Source organism: Fringilla coelebs, assembly GCF_963513975.1.
Source record: "Fringilla coelebs genome assembly, chromosome: Z".
Lineage (NCBI taxonomy): Eukaryota > Metazoa > Chordata > Aves > Passeriformes > Fringillidae > Fringilla > Fringilla coelebs.
This window is the reverse complement of record NC_140031.1, coordinates 66,590,449-66,609,756: the sequence shown is the minus strand read 5'-3', so window position 1 is coordinate 66,609,756 and position 19,308 is coordinate 66,590,449. Positions and strand designations below refer to the sequence as shown.

Below are 19,308 nucleotides of genomic sequence, written 5' to 3'. Positions count from 1 at the left end.
TATTTATATTTATATTTATATTTATATTTATATTTATATTTATATTTATACTTATATTTATATTTATACTTATATTTATATTGCTATATAATGCTATCTATAGCATTAATGACTTGAAGTTGAGTAGCTTGAATTCAGACTGGAGATCTCACTTCAAATGACTGACTGTTGGTTACGTGGTTGCTGGTAACTTAGTAAAGCACTGACAATATACAAAGATAGCATTGTAAGTAGCAGTAAGACATCTCAGATTTTGTTTAAAGGCTTTAACCCATAATGTGATAACTATTTCCTTTTAAAATCATTCTAAATGCATTTATACAACCTTTTTTTTTTTCTTTTTCTAAATTTGCTCTGTTTTAATCTTTCAGTCTAGTGAAGTGGGTATATGGTTTGGTTCAAGATTCCTTTTTTTCTTTATTTGATATATAACGGCAGTAAAAAAGTGAGAAATAGTAGACCTACCTACTATATGCCTCTATTGATGCAGTGCAGATTTAAAGTGCGTGAAACCCACAGAAAGAAATAAAGCAAGCTGTACAATACAGAGGACATGTTTCTATTTTTTTTAATACTAGCCAATAATGGCAAAGTCTTTTGTTATTTTTCTCTATACTCCTCTTGTATATAGTCGGAAGATAAGATGATGCAGAAGGCTGTCAGATCAGAAAGCAAGCTAAAGACAGAAAATCTTTGTGGAGGAAAAACATCCATTAATCTTCTTCCTTCTGAAATTTCTCTTGGGAAGTTATTGCTTGTAAAATCCGTAATGGGATCTGAAGCCTTACACATAGGTGTCATATTTGTTTCTGATGGATTGTAGAAGTGACTAAAACCAATTTTTTTCCTATGTGTATTGCATGTCCATGTGAAACCAGTTGATGGGTTTGGAGAACTCCAGTCACATCCTATTGCTATTTAACAGTAATTTTGGTTGGTATTGTTTGCGGTGAACTAGTATTTAATAGGATGTGAACAGTGAGCATTCATTCATTCTTTAAAGACACAGGTCCTTTGCTGTGTGAATTCCTCTATATTGTTCAAGTGCACTTTTTGTAATTAATGGATTTCGTAAGGCAGTCTGCCACTTTGAGTTCCACATGAAGCTGTGATGCAGCAAACTGTTTCTGTTCAAATACATTCTTCAACACACACTTATACATGCTTCAGTGAATGTTTTTGACTCGATCAGAGGTTTTGTATAATCTTTGGAGGTAAATGAGTAACTTCTGCCTCCTTCATTTACTGAAGTAGTATGCTTCTACTTGTACAAAGCCTGCCTCTCTCAGTTGATTAATTCAATGAGAACCATGGGGTTTATGATGTCCACTTCTAAGACAAATGTAAGAGAGGACACACTGTAATGAGTCCCCTCTAAAGAGTTTCAACGATGCCCCTGCACCAGTATAAAATTAATACTAGAGGAAAGTGGGAAAAAAAACCCCAACAGTTTATTAACAACAAAATGCCTGCCATGCAAGGAAGAAAAACACTGAACCATCAGAACTCGTGTTCTGCCCCACACTCACAGAGGAATGAAAAACCAAAAATGCCAGAAAAATGGGGAAAATATTGCAGAAATACCTCTTCCCAACACATGGTTCAAGGTAGCACCACCTTTCATTCTGAGGGAAGTGGAGCTTCCACAAGGAGTTTCAGCAGGAGGCAAAAACCTGGTGGCTCTCTGGTATTGACCTCCCTCCTCTCCACAGCAGTCATTGCAGGCAAGAAAAACTGGTCTCTTGGTGTGCTTTCTCTCCCTTGGCTCCCTGAGGCTTGGGGCTGGAACGGGGCAGCCCTGCACCTGCCAGACCCGCAGCTGTTGAGTTCACCTCAAGGCAGATGAAAGAGTTCTATTGCAGCTTCTTCAAGCCAGGGAAGGGAAAAGCTTTTGCCAGCACCAACAAAACTGAGCTAGCCAAGCAGAACCAAACCTCATAGAGCCATGGAACATGTGAGCAGTGAGTCCTCGAAATTGCCTACCAAAACTCCTCCCCACTATCCAGCCGTGCACATACCCAGGCCCGGGCCTTAAATATACAGCAATCATTTTTGGGCATAAAGCAGAGAATCGTGGAATAGACTATCATTATAAATGACTCCAAGACAGAAAGTAAAATCAATAGCTTTTATATCTGAATAATCTGTTCTGGTTCAATTCACTAATCAAATTTAAGGTCCTGTAATGCATATTTTCTGTAATATTCTCTAAATAGGAGACTTCAGTTAAATTAAGCTAATAATATTATTATTAATTTAATTTTTTATTAAATCAAAACAAACCAGGTTAACTGAAGTTATACAGAGGTTCAATATATCTCATATGTGTTTATATAGAGAGAACTTCAAGAGCTTCAAAATGTCTAACAAATAGCATAGCAAAGAACATGTTGTGTTACTGTATCCAGACCTGGTGTTAGGCATTATTGACTTCATCTGTACAGGGCAGTTTGGCACAAGTTGAAAGCAGTTTAAAACTGTTTATAGTCCAGTGAGCAAAAAGTATCCTGAACATATTCTCAGATTTATAGGCTGCACTTATCAACATTACTTTCAGTACCAGTGCCATTAATGAAATGCTTTCAGATGAGGGCAGAGTACTCATCCTGCGATCATCTTTTTTTGTAGCCCTACTTAAAATGGAGTTGTTTTCTTTTGCCTACATTTATAACTGTTTTGTTCAGATAGGGCCCAGAATGGAAATTCAGCACAACTTTTCCTACCAAGCTTTTTATTTTTTTAGAATATATTTAACAGGTGATGTAAGTGATGATTTTTTTTAGAAAACGGGCTTTCAAGAATACAGACCTGTGGAATGGATGTTTTAGGCAACAGGTAGATTATTCTGAAGTGATCAAAGGCAGAGTTTAACGATTTGAGTGGGTCCTTCCATAATTATCTTCCTGATTCCCTACTATGCATAGTGGATACTGCATTTTATTCCTATTCTTCGTATATTAGATTTTTCTTCTGAATCATGACTGTATTTACATTGTTTTGAAAAGAGAGAAAATTAGATAGGATTTTTTTTCTGTTACAGAAATATATTAATTAGCCATTAGTATAAGAATAGATATTCACTCACTAGGAATGACTAGATCTAATGGTGAAAGCTAGAATTAAGGCAAGTTACAAATTTTACTTACAGCCCTCCAGTAATATTCTGTTCAAATTTTCATAGGAAAAATGCTAATCAATTATAAGTTGTTGTAATGCCTTCATAAAATAGGAATAATTAATACTTTATATGATTAATTTTATGCCATAATAAAAATTAATGTAAGTTTTTGAAGTCCATATTTTATTAATTTAATCTGAAGTTATCTGTGTGTTTCCAAGCACTTAGCAATGTCCCCATTCACTCTGGTATACATTACTGTTACAACCGTGCACTAAGGTTACATAGTTCTTTTTTAGTCTACCATTCTTAAACTGAATTTTTTTTTTAATATCTTTGCTCCAACTGAAGGTTTTTCCATGTTCTTAATTGACATGGCTTTCCCAGACAAGCTTTCACTAATACAGCTGAAGAATTTTATCCCATCAGTTGTACTCTTTTTACAAACCAATTCCTCTTTCATTCCATTTGCCTGTCTTTGGCATGGAAGATAGATTTTTTTTGCTGGTAATTTTTAATGGAATATAATGTAATTTTTGTTATGCCCTCACCAATTCCCAGAAAAATTCAGAACACCGGATAAACAATTTGAATTCTCCTTATGTATTTCCATTCATATAATGTAATGATGGTTGGCATCAATTGTTGCATGTATTAGTCTTTGTAATAGAGTCTCCTCAGAAGATCATTTTAACATTACCTATTTTTAAAACAGATGTCTATGGGTTTATGTGTTTATTTTAATTTAATATCTGTCAATAGCTGTAAGGAGTCATTGTCAGGTGCAACATGCTATTCAACTGACATGCCTCCAGTGGTCATGCTGATAGTAGAACATTCCATTTTCATAAGTATGAGGATATCTTGCTAGATATAGGTGAAAATCTGGTGGATTTGACTGTATATTTAACTATAGGTGATATTTTGATCTGGTAGAAACAGGTTTCGTATTTTTAAAGGCCAAAATATTGAAGTTCCATAAACTCAAAGACAAATGTGTCAGGGTGATCTTTTAGTAGTGCTTACAGTTGTAAATAATTTATTTATCTCATATTCATCAGACTTTCACTTTTTTCATTGCTTTTTTTAAATGTAGGCAGAATTTCCCACTCAAGCACCTTTGAATCCCCTTAAAGCACAAAAAGTATTTGCCAACTGAAGCAAGCTAAACAGTGAGCTACAGAGGTGGTTGGGCTGGTGTCACGATCTGCTAGTACAAGCACGGGGTCATGATGGTTTGTTAACTGATCTCAGAGTGCAGAAACAACACAGAGGGGATTTCAGTATTAATCAAGACAAATAGACCTTTTGTTGAATGACCACAGCAAATGAGATAGAGTGATTTAGAAAGGAGATCAAGGGGGGAGGGAGAGAGACAGGGGAAAGGGTATAGCTGCCAACACAGGGGTGGAATCCTCGACGGTCCAGATACAGGGAGAATCTTCACGTCAGGGAGAAACTCAAAGTCCTGGTTAACTGAGGGATCTGTTATAGTCCTTTGCTGAAGGGAGGGAAACAGATCTTGAAATCACTGAGGGGGAACAGATACAATAAAGAATGTCTGTTGAAATTGCTGAGGGAGAACAGGTATTGAAAACAGGTACAGACAGTCCATGTTCTCAGCAGTGAGCGAGACCCATTGGTTTCTTGGTCCAGGGAACACACCTGGCCAGCCCCCCACCCCACGTTAGGACTGCAGGGATCTCAGTCTCAGTCCTTGGGAGGGGGTTTCAGTCATGGTGGTAGTGAAGGGAAGATGAAGGGTTTTCTCTAAGGGACCACCAAAGTTACCCCTTTAAGTCCATTTGGCCGAGAGGTGGAGAAATTCATGGGCCATTGTCATGAAGCAGGCGCAAGCATTTAGGGCTCCTTGGCAGGCCCTGCTAGAAGCAGTAAACTATAAAAAGTAAAAAAAGCGGCACTGTAGACACAGCTGCCTACAGTCACTTCACTGGGCATCCATCCCAACCAGGCCAGAACTCTGATTAGAGTCCCAGTGGTCCCAGTCTCTGTTCTTGTGACAGTTGTGAGGCAAAAATGAGGGAAACTTTGGACTGTCTCTTTCAGCTGGAGCACAGGCCCAGCCAGCAATGGCTGAGGAGCCCTCCTTTGAGAAAGACATTGGACTGAGGTCGGTCAGAGGTCTGCTGACATTCCTTCCAATACAAATAATCTCATGATACTTCTAAAAGTCATTATTACTGAGAAGTTTATGTTTTCTGCCAATGCCTCAATTAAAAAATCAATTTTTTATATAATTTTATGGCTTTTTTAGTATCTTAGTGGAGACAAATAAGGCTCTTTGACAAAAAGTACATTTTTACACACAGAATTGTAAAACGTCTTTTATTTGTGGTGCGGAACTGCATATAGCAACTATGTTTCATTAAGGTAATAATAAAAAGGAAGGAAAAAAACATGCATGTTTAAAACATCAGAAAGTATTTTTTTCATCTTTAGTATAATGCTGGCAGAAATCCATTATTTACAGCATTTCTTTCTAGTACTAACAGAAATACCAAAAATGTCTTTGATTATTTTCATTTTTTAATGTAAAATACAGTGAAACATGCAAGAGATCATTGTTCAGATTTTAAAATCATGTGAAATCTATTTGAAGTGTTTATGCTCTGTGAAAAGAAAGCATTGTAGAAGAGAGGTCCATATTGGACTGTGTGAAAGTTCTCGGACGTGTGGCTGAAGTGGGTAGAGAAATTTTGAAGGCAAAGGTGCTTGGATTTGGGATGAGGAGCTGAGGTGAAAATAGACAGAATGATAGTAGGAGCGCAAGGACATTGTTACAGGAACCAATACGTGCTCAAAAACCCCTTCTTTTCATGGAAGAGGCGTTTTTAGCAGTCCCGTGCTGTCAGCAGGGTGACCCTTACTCTTACAGTATATTATGGGGCTTTTTAATCACCTGTTGCAAACATGGTATTTATTAACAGCAATTTTATAAAATGCAAATACATGGACCTAAGTACAGACCTGACCTTCCTTTCACTGCAGACAGTTCAAAATACTCTCTATTTGTGCTGTTTTTCACTTACCCTGGAGTGCCACTTACCACTTTTAACTTTTGAGCATAAATTGAAATTCATGGTATCTTGCCAGTGTCTTTACTACATTACCATCAGCCATATATTTTAAAGTAATTTAAAGTGAGATCTCTTTACATTCAAGCTACTCAACTTCAAGTCACAGGATTAAAGAGTGTTTATGCATTGGCACATTCACTAGTATTCGATAAATTCAGCCTTCAGGTCCCACAAAGGAGTTGTTTTAGCATGAGGCATCAAGAAAACGAGTGGTGGTGCACTGCGTGGCCAGTTACAGACTTCATAGTGATGACTATTTTCTCACATGGTGAGATCCACCCAGTCCTGTCAGTTAAGCTGATGCTGTATCCAGCTGGAAAATCAGGAATTGGTCATAGTTGAAAAGCTAGAGATATGAGAAACAAGAGAGATTCTCATTCAGTTCTATAGTTAGTTGCTTCCTTCATGATGTAATCTTAGTTAAACAGAAAATGAGTGCATCCCAGACAAGTATATCAGGAGAATATCTTTATGCTTTAAACTAAAGTTATAATAAAACTCCAGAAACTAAAACCAGGTACAACGATGCTTATTGATTAAAGCATCTATAAAATTGATCACCCCTAATCAGCCTTAACTCAGAGATTAGAACAGGTACTTGAGCAACTGAAAAGTTGGCACATATCTTTCAGATCCACAGTCACAAAGACTACTTGAGATTTGTGTCACCATTTGAGAATTCTATTCGTTCAAGCAGATGTTGGCAGCCAGGAATTTGGAGAGATAAATGATCTTTAGGAAGCATCAGCCTGGAGCACTGAGTGCCTCCAACTGTTTAATTTGTTGCATTTCTTTTTTTCTTTTTTTTTTTTTATCTGAAGTATAATTGATTCCAAGTTACAAAATTTTTATAGTAATTACATCAAGTACTATATTTTCAATATATATAGAGAGAGATTTTGGGTATCTTTTCGATTTTAAGAAATACCACATAGTTAAACTTCTGGTTTGTATAATACCTGATTGTAACAAACAGAAGAGAGTATATATTTTTATACTCTTAAATTGTAAGAGGGTCTTCATTGCATCTTATTTCTTCATTACATACTTATTTCTGAACAGAAATGCTTAAGTAAGATGTAGTGTCCTTTTCATATTTACCTGTTTACTAATTTAATTTTCTGCCATGAGCATCCTATTCCTGGAAGGTTGAAATTCAGCAGGAACGATAGTGGTGCCCTGTAGTACCAGATGCATCAGTTTTGACTGCTCTTTGGCTAGAAACACTGATGTTAGATGGATGACTGCATGAGATTCAAGTACCAACTTCTCAAGAGACAGCTGCCAGTTCCTACAAAAATTAAGCAATTAGCTTTTAATCTGTTCTGCTGTATCTGTGATATGAAGTGCTAAAAGCATTCTGATTTCTTTCTCCAGCAACTTCTCCATAAATAGACATTTATTTTCTAGAATGGAGTCTCTCCTTTGGTTTATTTTGTCTTAGAGTTGCAGTTTATCAGAGTGAAAACTGCTTAGCATGTTATGTCTAGAAAATGGTGTTTATGAAGACAATAAAAAATTATATATGCATGTATCATTTGTAGATGTACTCATTCCCAATTGCATTCACCCCTTAAATACGCTTTTTACTATCCTGCTTTTACAGCCAAGTGAAATTCTCCCCATGCTGGCTTTGGAGAAGCAGTTACTCAGAACTGTTTTCTGCTTACAGGTCCTTCAGCTTTCAAAAAATAAACTTCAGTATAATGCACACAAACAAAGAAAATCAAAGAACCCAACAAAAATACCGCTAGCTTTCACATGCATACCTATCCATGATTCAAAGCTATTGTCTTGGCAATGAATGCAACTGAAAAGGCCAGTTTCAGTGGGATGGTTAATTTAACTGTTGCATATTATCTGTTGCTTTTAACATACTTTGATTAAAGGCATAGTTTTGCTGTCCTGTCTCATACTGGGGGGTTGGACATTCCTTCTGCTACGTCATTAATTCCTTTAAAGCACTCTGGATGTATAATTTTAGGTTTCAGCCTTATTGAAATCTCATTTAAAACAAGGCTATCTCTGGTCTGGTGAGGCTTATCTCACTTGACCTTTTTCCTAAACTGTGGTAGAAGCAATTCACAGCCTACAACTGAGAGTGCAGTGGCACACTGCAATGGTTTTACATTTGTGTGGTAATGCTAAGTGACACTTATTTCCCTTACTTGCAGTATATTTCCACAGTCCAGTCAGTACAGCTGTGTGCATGGCCCTTGTTTGTCTGAGTGAAAAGAATGACCAGGGTTAAGAATCTAAGTGACCTTTTTCATTTTCATCAAGTACTAGTGTACTTACTATTGATGAGACCTGGGAGAAGGTCTCATCAATAGAGAGCAGTTTTACCAGCAATAGCTGGCACTGTTTTAATGACTTTCTGATTTTAAAGGTTAGAGATGTAGAACAATGTTGGGGACAGACTTTGAGGGTACTAACATGAGCTATGTGCTGGAATCCAGTTAAGTTTCCATTTGTGTCTTTGAAAACTTTCTGCTGCTTTTAAAGCCATAAGCAGACTTCTAGTACTGGCTCAGAAAAACTGTCCTGTAGCCTCAGTCAGACCAGTAAATGTTTGAGTACAAAACAAAACCTTTTAAAAAACAGTCGTGTTAAGGTTTTGCTTATCTGGAGATTGCCTTTAACAACAGGTAGCTTTATGTGTTTAATCACAAGGAAGTAAATCGAGCTTCTCTTTTAATGACTTTTGAAGGTTTCATTCTTAACTTATGTTTATCATTTCCATTTGCTTTCTATTAAGACCAGCAATCTGTGAAGTAACCACCAGACTAATCAAATAATCAGCATAGGGCTCACTTGATCACATGAACTGGATACCACAACAGGTCAGATTTTTTATAGCAAGAGGCTGTTCCCTGATCTGTCTGAGGAGGTTAACTATGGTTTTCTAGCTTCTGCAGACATGATGTTGTGTTGGAATTAAAGACTGAACTAAGTCTCTTAGTTGGCCAGGTTTTTTCCAGCACTGTGCTAAGGTCTCCCTTTACCTCTTCTAGGAGGAATAAAGGTGCACTAGAACAGTGTCATTAGGATCTCAGTTTAGAGAAAAGGAGACTTTCACCTTTTCATAGTGTAAAATGAATGCATAATAGATAAAATAAGTTCACAGGATTTGTTCATGTGAAGTTATATGAGTTTCTTAATGCCCTTTTTCTTTCTTTGCAGCTATTGGCTGACAAACAAGGTGCACATTAAACGACCCAGCACTGGTCTTCTCATGTATACACTTGCCACCAGATTTTGTGATGAAATTCACCTGTACGGATTTTGGCCATTCCCGAAGGATTTACATGGAAAACCAGTCAAGTATCACTATTATGACGATCTGAAGTATCGGTACTTTTCTAATGCCAGTCCTCATAGGATGCCATTAGAGTTTAAAACATTGTATGTGTTACATAATAGAGGAGCACTTAAATTAACAACAGGGAAATGCATACAGCAATAAAGCACAAGTACTGTACAATAAATACAGAATACACACCTCATCATAAAGATGTTGTGAAATGGCAATGGGACCACAGTGGGGATTGGTTTCAATACCCACTGAGTTATTGGAAGAATGTGTTATATCAGAAGTACATAACCAGCTATTATACCTGTAAAGTGCTATATAACTAAGCTATCTTGACTGCAAGTTTTCAAGTGCCACTTTCACTAAGAAGAAAGCTTGAATGTATGCTCAGTAGTGTTTACAGGATGCAGTGACACATTCATCACGAATTAAAGAAGAAAAAGAGCCTGCCAATTTGCAGCTGTGGTCAGACAGCCCACACAAGAATACCCAGTGGATGGAATATTTACTTGAGTAAATAAATCAGGCTTTGGCGGAAAATATCACGTTGGATTTGAGTAGAGAAAGTGACGTGTGTAAGATTAAAAAAATCAGTAAATGCCTTCAGTCAGAGAACTGTTTCCGATATTGTATTATAACCTCAGCTTTTGTTGCTGTTTTTATTGCTGTTGGTTGGGTTTTGTTGCTTTTAAGTTTTGGAGTACTTAAAAGATTTCAAGGATGTTATGAGTAATTACATTTTTTATCTCATGGAATTGTCTTAAGGAAAAGAGATTTGTAAGCATAGGAGGGTGGAGTAGAACATCAAATATTTTTTCAAGTGTTATTGTGTTGCATCCTGTTGTCACACGGTCCTTAACATCCCAATTGCTTTTCTATATACTGTTGTCAGTACCCATTACATGAAACTACACAGATACCATTTTGATCTAACTTACAAGTTTTTCTCTCCTGTACAGATCTGAAGACATTCAAGAGGGTGCCCTTGTTTTCAATGCCAAAGATTACTTTTATACACATTTTTCCCTTCTCTTGGAGAAATGGCGTGGATTTATGTTTCTTTGCTGCTTAAAGGAACATATTCTTTGTTATTTATATTTGTTAAGCATCTCAAATCAAAGCCTCTGTATAGACTTCACATATAGAATTCTTCAGAAAAATCTGCAGGAGTAAAGAAATTACTTCATGCATTCAAATGTGTGTGTGTGTGTGTGTGTGTGTGTGTGTGTGAGTGTGTGTGTGTATATATATCTTTTTATTCTGGGTGGAAAGAAAAAGTGTAAAGAAACTCAGGTGACAGTGGAACTAAAGGGAAAAAAACCACCTAGCCAGTTAATGAGAAAAGATGTAGATCATACAGTTCTTTTAAACTTCTAATTTTGTTAAATGCTATCTTTATTTAATATACCTCTTGCATAATCTAGATGTTCTGATGTGTAACTGACTGAAATAACACATTATCTCACAGTTGGTTTTTTGATCATCAGAGTTCTTTTACTTCCTTATTTCCAAAAATAGAAAACAAGAAATTACAGGAGCATAGGAGAGGATGGAGTGTCAGTACAGCATACATTAAGAAACAAAACTTGTCATCCTGTGATGTATTTTAGTGCTAAAGGAGCACATAAATAGGTAACAGCATGGTTTCATATCTTTCCTGTTATGCTTGGCTAAGGAGTAGGCATGCAGGTATAATGGATGGATATTTTCTTGTTATATTTTCAGAGCTACATTAGGTCCTGATCTCCAAATCTGATATTCAATACATCTACTGAATTTCTAATTAGTTTGAGCAATTTCATATGTTTTACCACTCTCACAAACATTTACTAGCTGAAAATGCTCTTTATTACCCATTTTCTTCTCTTAAGTTCATGTATTTCATCATGCATGATTGGAGATCTGGGATTATTGGTAGCTAAATCAGTGCCTTGCAGTCAGATATTACAGGAAGTAGAAAGTCAGTTCTGTTATATGTAAGATACAGTAACATCTTTCATTATTCACCAGATTCTTGTGTTTAGGACAGTTTACTTTGGCCACATGCTAATGTGCAATAAGAGGTCCTAACATGAAACTTACTGAAACCAAGGCATCATGAGGAAGTAAACAGCCATGCAGAGTGGAATGTGTTTAATTTGATGTTTATAAACCAGAGGGTGCTATTTGTTCACTATGTACACCTTCATTTTAATACAAGGTTATTTCTTCAGTTAAGGGTAAGCATATTCCTGGTCTTGCTGTTAGGGTTTTGCTACTATTGATCTTCTAAAGCATATTTCATATGCATTGACAAAATTGCTATTGGACTAAAGAATTCACAGATTGCCAGTCTCTCAGAAGCTCAGAGAAACATCTGCTCAGCTTTATCTTCTGGGAGTGTCTTTTCTTCTCTCTAGTGTCAGGCTGTTGACAAACCTCATGCTCAAGTAGTCTAAAATATTACCTGAGAGGTGATTTTGTTCACCTGTGGAAGGTTTGAGTATGCCAGTTGATTATGTATCTGACAGCAAAGTCAGTGGGTGCTCTCGCATTCCTTGGCAGTAAAAGAAATATTTGTGCAAATGAATGCATGAAAAGAGTATCATATAACTGGAAAGACAGGTGGGAGAATTTGCCTTTAAAAGTCAGCAGAGAAATTAAACCTTGGCCTAAGCCTTGGTTTTGCATGCTTCACATTTGATTTGCTGCAAGTGAAGTTAAGTTCAGTACAAAAGCCATGGAGTACAGATTTTTACCCTATCACTAAATTTCTCTGACTTGGTTTGGGGCAAGACATGACAGTAACAGCTGCTTCAAAGACAACAGAGTTTTCCCATACCTCCTCAAAACTGGGCCTTAACCTCGTCTTCTGCAGGCTTTCTGCCTTCTGTACTGCACTCTTGGACACTGTGAGCCTTAGGCTCAGGGCACTCACCTGTCATCCACACTCATCCTTCTCACAGCACTCTCCCCTTAAACCAGCACCCAGGTGTACCTCCTTACCAAAACCATGGGACTCCACACCAGTGCACCTCTCCTCTCACTTGCCTCACTTTATCCTGAGCTGAGGTGTGATGTAGTGAGGGTGGGTCTCAAACTTTTCTCTGAGGCAAGTGGCAGTTGTAGTCTGGCTCTGCTGGTTTTTACAAGGACTAGGGGTCGTTTTACATTGTTGTTCCTGTATAAGAACATGTCCATGTGGAGCCCAAAGATTCTTTGGTGCGTGGTTTGATGTTTCAAAAACAATTTGAGATGGTTTGTGACCACCAGTTACTGTTTGGTCTAAGGTGACCTGAGGTGAGACATGCCCAGGACTTTCCTTGTTTGCATTCTACAGCTGGGAAGCTGTAGCAATGGATTCATTGCAGACACCCTTCTTATCTTTCCCTTATACTTCCTGGGGCTCTTGGAGCATTTCTGTTAAGGCACCCCAGAACCTAAATGGAAAAACAGATTACTTCCACTGTGTGACTTTTTCCCTGAAGGTGACCCAGGACATGGCAGCAAAATCTTAACTGCTATTTAGAGACTTTGAGGTGGAATGGATCACTTTGCAGTCCTTTACTGGTTAGCAGTCAACAGCTTAAGCCTTCATAGCTGCCTTGGGTGATTTATGTTGTTTTATCTATATTCACACTTCTGCTGCCAACAGCACAGAGCAGATAATCAATTTATATTATAATTACTACTTTTATAATCCAACACTATCAACAACTAATAGAAAGTAGTAGGATAAAAAGAAAGATCCCTAATGTTATCTGCCAATCAGTTGTGTTCAGTGTTCCTCAAGTTTATCCTCTCATCAGCTATATCAATTGCCTGCTGTAGTTCCTAAATGTACATTAAAAATAAGAACTGGAAACTAAATCAAGACAGCAGACTGCATTTTTCCAAAGGTTATGGCAGCTTTGCAATAAACAACTTGATTTCATTCAGATAAATTGATTGTAAATTGCTTGTTAAGATATATGTTAATGTTTCTGTGACAGTCCTTCATATTTCATCCAAATAATAGATTTGATTGTTTGATTGTTGATTGTTTGATTGTTAACTTTCCAGCTTTGGGACAGTTCTCTTCCACACCTCTGAGCCACTCTCCAGATATAAGATCTACTGAACCTTTCAAATCTGAGTCTGATGTGTAGCAACGACTGTATCATTCTTTTGGTAGACAATATAAGCAACATGTTTTGAGGTCAGTACTTTTTCTCTAATTACTATTTGAAGAAAAACAGGAGCAGGTTCAGTACCTTTTTTAGTGATTGGTCTAGCAAAGTGCTAAGCACTCTTTGCAGTGACTTTCCTGGGAAAGACATGTCCAGGATTTAGATGGGGATCTAGATTAGCATATTTTGGAATAGAACTCTGAAATTGCACATTATTTATTTTTAAGAGCACTGTTACTTTGTGCAAGGAAAAGCACAATTGTTATAAATGTAGATAAAGGAGAGTACTATTGCTACTGAGTGTATGTCATACAATTTCTGTGGTTTAAAGTACTGATACGTATTTCAGAATTGCAATGTTTGACACTGTTAGTCTTATTTCAAGTACAGCTATGGGGATTGTTTTTATTTGTAACACTGAAAAATAAAAATTTCCTTTCATGTTTTTCTGCTATATTCTGTTCCATATTTCTTTGTAACACAGTTATGGTAATTTAATCAATCTTGTAATAATTGTAGGAATCTGTGGAAGAAGAATGTCTGCTCCTTTAAGGTGTCTGATCAGGGACTTTCTCAACACAGAAGGGGATATTAAGAAAAGGAGGAAGCCATAAACAGGAACAGAGAGACACAAACCTGTCTGACCAATAACAAGGGAGGCAGAGATGAGAACCAAAACTGATGAGTCACACAAAATAGTAAGGGTCAAGTGTAGGATTTTTTAATTCCAGTATGATTTTCTGATCAAGAGCTTTGTCAAATGGGATACTAAGGAGAAGGGGGAAGCAAAGTATGTGGACACCCAAACCTGACAGACAAATCATAATGGAGACAACGAGAAGAAGCCAGCCTCATCAGCCACACTAAACAGCTATCAATTAACTGTGGGCTAATGGTACTTTGCAACTGATAAGAATGCAATCCTGGGGGTCCAGAGTGTTGGAGGGGAGTTGGTGGGTCTTCACAAAGGGGGCAATGTTCAGGGGAAGAAGAAAAGAGGAATAGACAGAAAAGGGGCCAGTCGCTTGTAAACCATGGCAGGTCAGTATGCTTGTCTGGCAGATTCCTAAGGCTGATTGCCCCAGTCTATCTTAAGTCCATTACATCTTCTCTTTCCTCCTTCTCTGTGTTGTCTCACTGTCTGCCCTATGCACGTGCATGCTGGAAGGACTCAGTGCCAGATAGTGGGGGACTGTTGTGGGAGAACTGGGTGCCAGCTGGAGTGCTGGAGTGCTGATGAGGGATGTGGATGCCCCTGGCCTGTGGTGTTAGCTACAGGAGTGAGTGGTGCGGGTCTCAATCATTCTCTACAACTACTGGAATGAAGGGCTTTATGCCAGGGAGGTTTGCATTGGATATTAGGGAAAATTTCTTCACTGAAAGGGTAGTTAGGCATTTAAAAAGCCTGCCCAGGGAAATGGTGGAGTCAGGCCTGAGGGACGTGATGTAGTGGTGGATTTGGCAGTGCTGGGCTGACAGTTGTACTCAATGATTTTAGAAACCTTTTCCAACCTTAATAATTCTGTAATTCAGTATCAGCACTGTAGCAAGTAGCATTGACTAACCTCCTTTTGGGGGAAGGGAATGCTGAGTGTTAACAAAACCAGCTGCTGGGCAGGCTCTGCGTGAGTGATGCAAATGAGGGGATCAGCGCTGGTTGCTGCAGTAGAACCACAGGTCACAGTCTATCTGTGTGGTGCCAGCTGCTGAGATGAAGTGTCTGTGTTCCCCCTAAACCTGGTGTAGATGGGGTGCATATGGCCATCACCAGCCAACTTCCATCTGGACCAGCCAGCAGGTTGAGGACACATGAGTGTGATGAGGGGGTCTGGGATTGGGGCAAGGGTGCCAGGCAGACAGAGGGGGGTCCATGAACATGCATATGCTCGTGAACCTGGAGAGTGTTCCCAGAGTGTTGCACATGGGACCTTCTGCCTGCCAGCCTGGGAGGAGGAGCAGGGGGCCCTGGGGTACTGTGCAGTGCCAGTGCAAGTGACCAGCCATGTCGGTGTCCTCTGTGTATCACGAGAACATGTGCTCAGCTTTGCTTCTGTGTGTACTTGAAAATGGTAAAAACACAGCCCTCAGTCTGGGCACAGTCTCTGGGCTCCCAGGCACTGGATAGAAGCCAGGCAGGAGAGGTCCTGGCCCAAATGCCCCACTAAAAGACTCTATTATAAAATGTTGGAAGTAATTCACAGGAGAGCAAAACTGGATCATTGAGATCTAGATTTAAATTCTGTATGCACTTTAGGTTTTTAGATAAAGTGGAATAAATGGAAAAAATTTTGTTCAGTGATTGTATGAAGGAACATAGAAATCATAGATAATACTGCAAATACAATATGGTGTATTTAAAGCCTATTAAGTCCATCCCTACAAATAATAGATTAAAACAATAACAGATTTCTGAACCTTTACCAGACGTGTTGCAAAAAGGAAATACACACTTCCATTCTGGTTATAGACACTAGAAAATATCCCCAGCTTTTCCTGTAATGAGTTGGATATTTCTATGCTGTAACTGCAGTTTCCGTCTTCACACACTGTTGGAGCTTATGTGTCTTTGACAATTCTATAGCTGTATTCTTTTTCATTACACAGGCATAAAGAGGCCAAATTTTGCTGAATACTGCTTATGGCTCTGTAATAATAATTAGGTTATTTTAAACTGCTAACCATTCTTATTGGTCTTTTGGTTGCTTACTACAGCAAAAATACAAGCATGTAGTTGTCACAGCATGTGGTTGTCCAGAGGGCCGCGATGTTCCCAAAGAAATGTCTTGAAAAAGACACCTTGGGGGCACAGGCAGGTCTGTGCTTAGATCAAGTGGTTTCAGCTCTTCTGTGATCCAGGCAACACAGGAGAGATGGAGTCTTTGTGTGAGGTTCCAAGGAGAGCCTTTACTGAGCTTCTTCCTCAAAGGGTCCAGTGACAAAAGAGCCACTCAGGCAGGGAAAGCAGGGGTTTATATAGGGATCTCAAGGAGCGGGACAGAATACCAGGGCCAGTGGGATGAGGGCGCAGGGTGGAGTGAGGGGGAAGGGCCAATGTGGTAGAAAAAATCAACATACAGTTCCAAAGGGCTCTGGGGTAATTTTCTTGCTCTCCCTAACCACAAGGGATGTTGCTTAGGTGTTGGCCCTCCAGGGGAATGCAGCAGGCTTTCCCTTTGCCAGTTCTCCAATCCTCACATGTAATTGATGGTAAGTAATTGCATTCATGAAAAATTACTGTATTGTAATGAGGACCTGCTCACACAGGCACTGTTCAGCCCTTCCTTCTCCTGCCATTTTTGCAAGTGGCTTCATGAACGTCTCCCTTCTGTATTCAGTTTATGCCTTATCTCCTGCAGATCCCCAAATAAATGCACAAATCAATGAGATGTTTCCACCTTTTTCTTTACTGCAAAATTTTAAGGATTTTTTAATGAGATTCAAGTGCTGCCTTAAGAAAACTGATTGACAAGATGAAAAAGTGCTTTTCAAAGGAGTCTTCCCAAAAGGAGTAATGCAAAAAGCAGGTAATTTCCACTTCTGGTTAAGTTGTCCCTTTATGGTGCTCAGGTGGTAACAGAGCTAGCCAACTGCACACGTAGCTGGTCACCAGAGCAGCACTGAACAACTGGTTGGAAGAGACCTCTGAAGATCCTTTAGTCCAACCCCATTGCCAGAACGGGCTCACCCAGCAACCAGGTGACTTCAGAATATCTCCAGAGATGTATCCTCTGCAGCCTCTTTGTGCAGCCCACTCCAATGCTCTATCAACCTCAAAGTTAAAGCTTTTCCTCACACTGAGATGGAACTTCTGTGTTTCAGTTTGTTCTGTTGCCCCTTACAGAGGCTGTGGTCCCAAACAAAAAGAATACTTCTTTCCTGGAAATTAAAATGTATTCCAAGGGAAGTGCAATGAGAAACATAAAATGACAAAAAGGGACAAGAATGATCCACTCTACAAAGGAGATATTGTTTGAGTCTCAGTGTTCTTTTATTGTTTTCAAGCAAAGAGCTGCTAGATCACAAGCCAACATGGATATTTCAGGCAGTGGTTCTTCTTTTGGTGCTTCTGACTTGATTTTCCTCTGTATGTTTCATGTAGTAAGCAAAAGAGTGAGCCTTGCCATCCAACTCTCTTTTCTGCCTATTTACATCAAATCTGCTTTTGCTAATAAGTTTGATTGTGATTCTTTAAGCAACCTAAACCACTCATTGACAACATACTGTGACATTAATTAATTACGTTAATGTGTGAATAACATACAGTGCATAATCATGAGTATACTGAGTAAAAATTCAACTCCTGCCTTTATAAGCCCAGTCTCCATCTAAGGGCCAATAAAAGATGTTCCTGGAATGCCCCTGCCAAAAAAAAAAACAAACCCCGTTGACTCACAAGGATGCTATCAATGAATGAAGACCCAGACCTATGTAAAGCAGGAAAAGTTATTAGTTCCAGTGGCAGAATGGGCATGGCCAGTCAGCCAAAGCTGCCTGATAATATGTTCTGTACATGAAATAAACCCTTCCAAATAGTCACCATCCTTATGTGATACGTATCTCCAAAAACACTTTTAAGAGATGTAGGATTTTTGTAGTAGGTCTTCTTGCCTCAAATTAGTAAGCAATCGGTCAACTTCTGTAATCATGATAAAGTGCATTCACGCTCACAAAAGTGATTTGCTAATGCAGAAGTGATGAAATGGACTACTTCCTTGGATGGCAGGAGATAGTCAAGTGCAAGCATCTTTTCTCAAAAAGTGCATCCTAAAAAAACCTTTTTTATTAATTAGCTGTGCTGTTCAGATAGTATTTCTAGGACTTTTGCTTCATTATTAGCTCATTATTAATATTATTATCAGCAGCTTCTTTTCCTTTCAGAGATTGACAGCTGCTATTAAATAAAGTAATTAGGCAACTTACCTGCCTCCATTCACTATCACATTTCTCAGGCTTACTTTCATGACTCAACAGCTGTTCTGGGTCATTTAAATATTTTTTTTCCCACCACTTCCACGTTGCACTAACAAGAGAATACTTCAGGTCTTATATGTTCAAGAACAGTGTCCAAGCAGCCCATTCATGTTTTGCCATATAATCCTCTGACTGCAGAAAAGCAAGAATCAAAGTGAAGGTTAATGACATTAAAAGAGTATGAAAATAGCAAGAAAAAGAAAAAAAATGTAACAAAAACAGATGCTTTCAAATATCTCTCCTGAATCTTCAGCTGCATGGTGTTCACCCTTTCCTCTCCCAGGACTGTCCCCTTGCTCTCCAAGCTCTCTGTTCTTCCTTCTGCTGAAACATTGGCAAGTGCAAGCTGAGTCCTAAATCTGTGTGTAGAGAGAGACTTTGAAGCCTGAGGCAGTGTTATGTAGCAATGCACCAACCTGGAGGAAGAACAGATATTGTGGTAAGGTGCTCCACATGTAGGAATTGCTTCTTTAGGAAGAATGAAGGAGTTGTCTGGGAAATGGATTATGGTAATGCTTTTTGCTCTGCTTCTACAGCACACAGAAAATGTCGTGTGATGCAAGCAGCATTCAGTGCTGTAATGGCTCTAATTGTTTATCAAGCAAGGCAATGTGTAAAGCCTGATTTTACAGTCATGTTCTGAGGTAACCTCAGCTCCTC

The 19,308-nt window shown here is 38.6% G+C and overlaps 1 protein-coding gene across 1 annotated transcript in view; it reads left to right on the top strand.

Annotated features, from left to right (window-relative positions):
- ST8SIA4 (ST8 alpha-N-acetyl-neuraminide alpha-2,8-sialyltransferase 4) overlaps positions 1-14,070 on the top strand; it is a gene marked incomplete at its 5' end in the record, with an annotated part of 48,279 nt that extends 34,209 nt beyond the window's left edge. The window contains one exon of the mRNA XM_084225842.1: positions 9,400-14,070. Within this exon, the coding sequence (XP_084081968.1) occupies positions 9,400-9,682 (283 nt within the window). The 3' untranslated portion in view covers positions 9,683-14,070. The remainder of the gene's footprint in view (positions 1-9,399) is intronic.
- Positions 14,071-19,308: the final 5,238 nt, after the last annotated feature.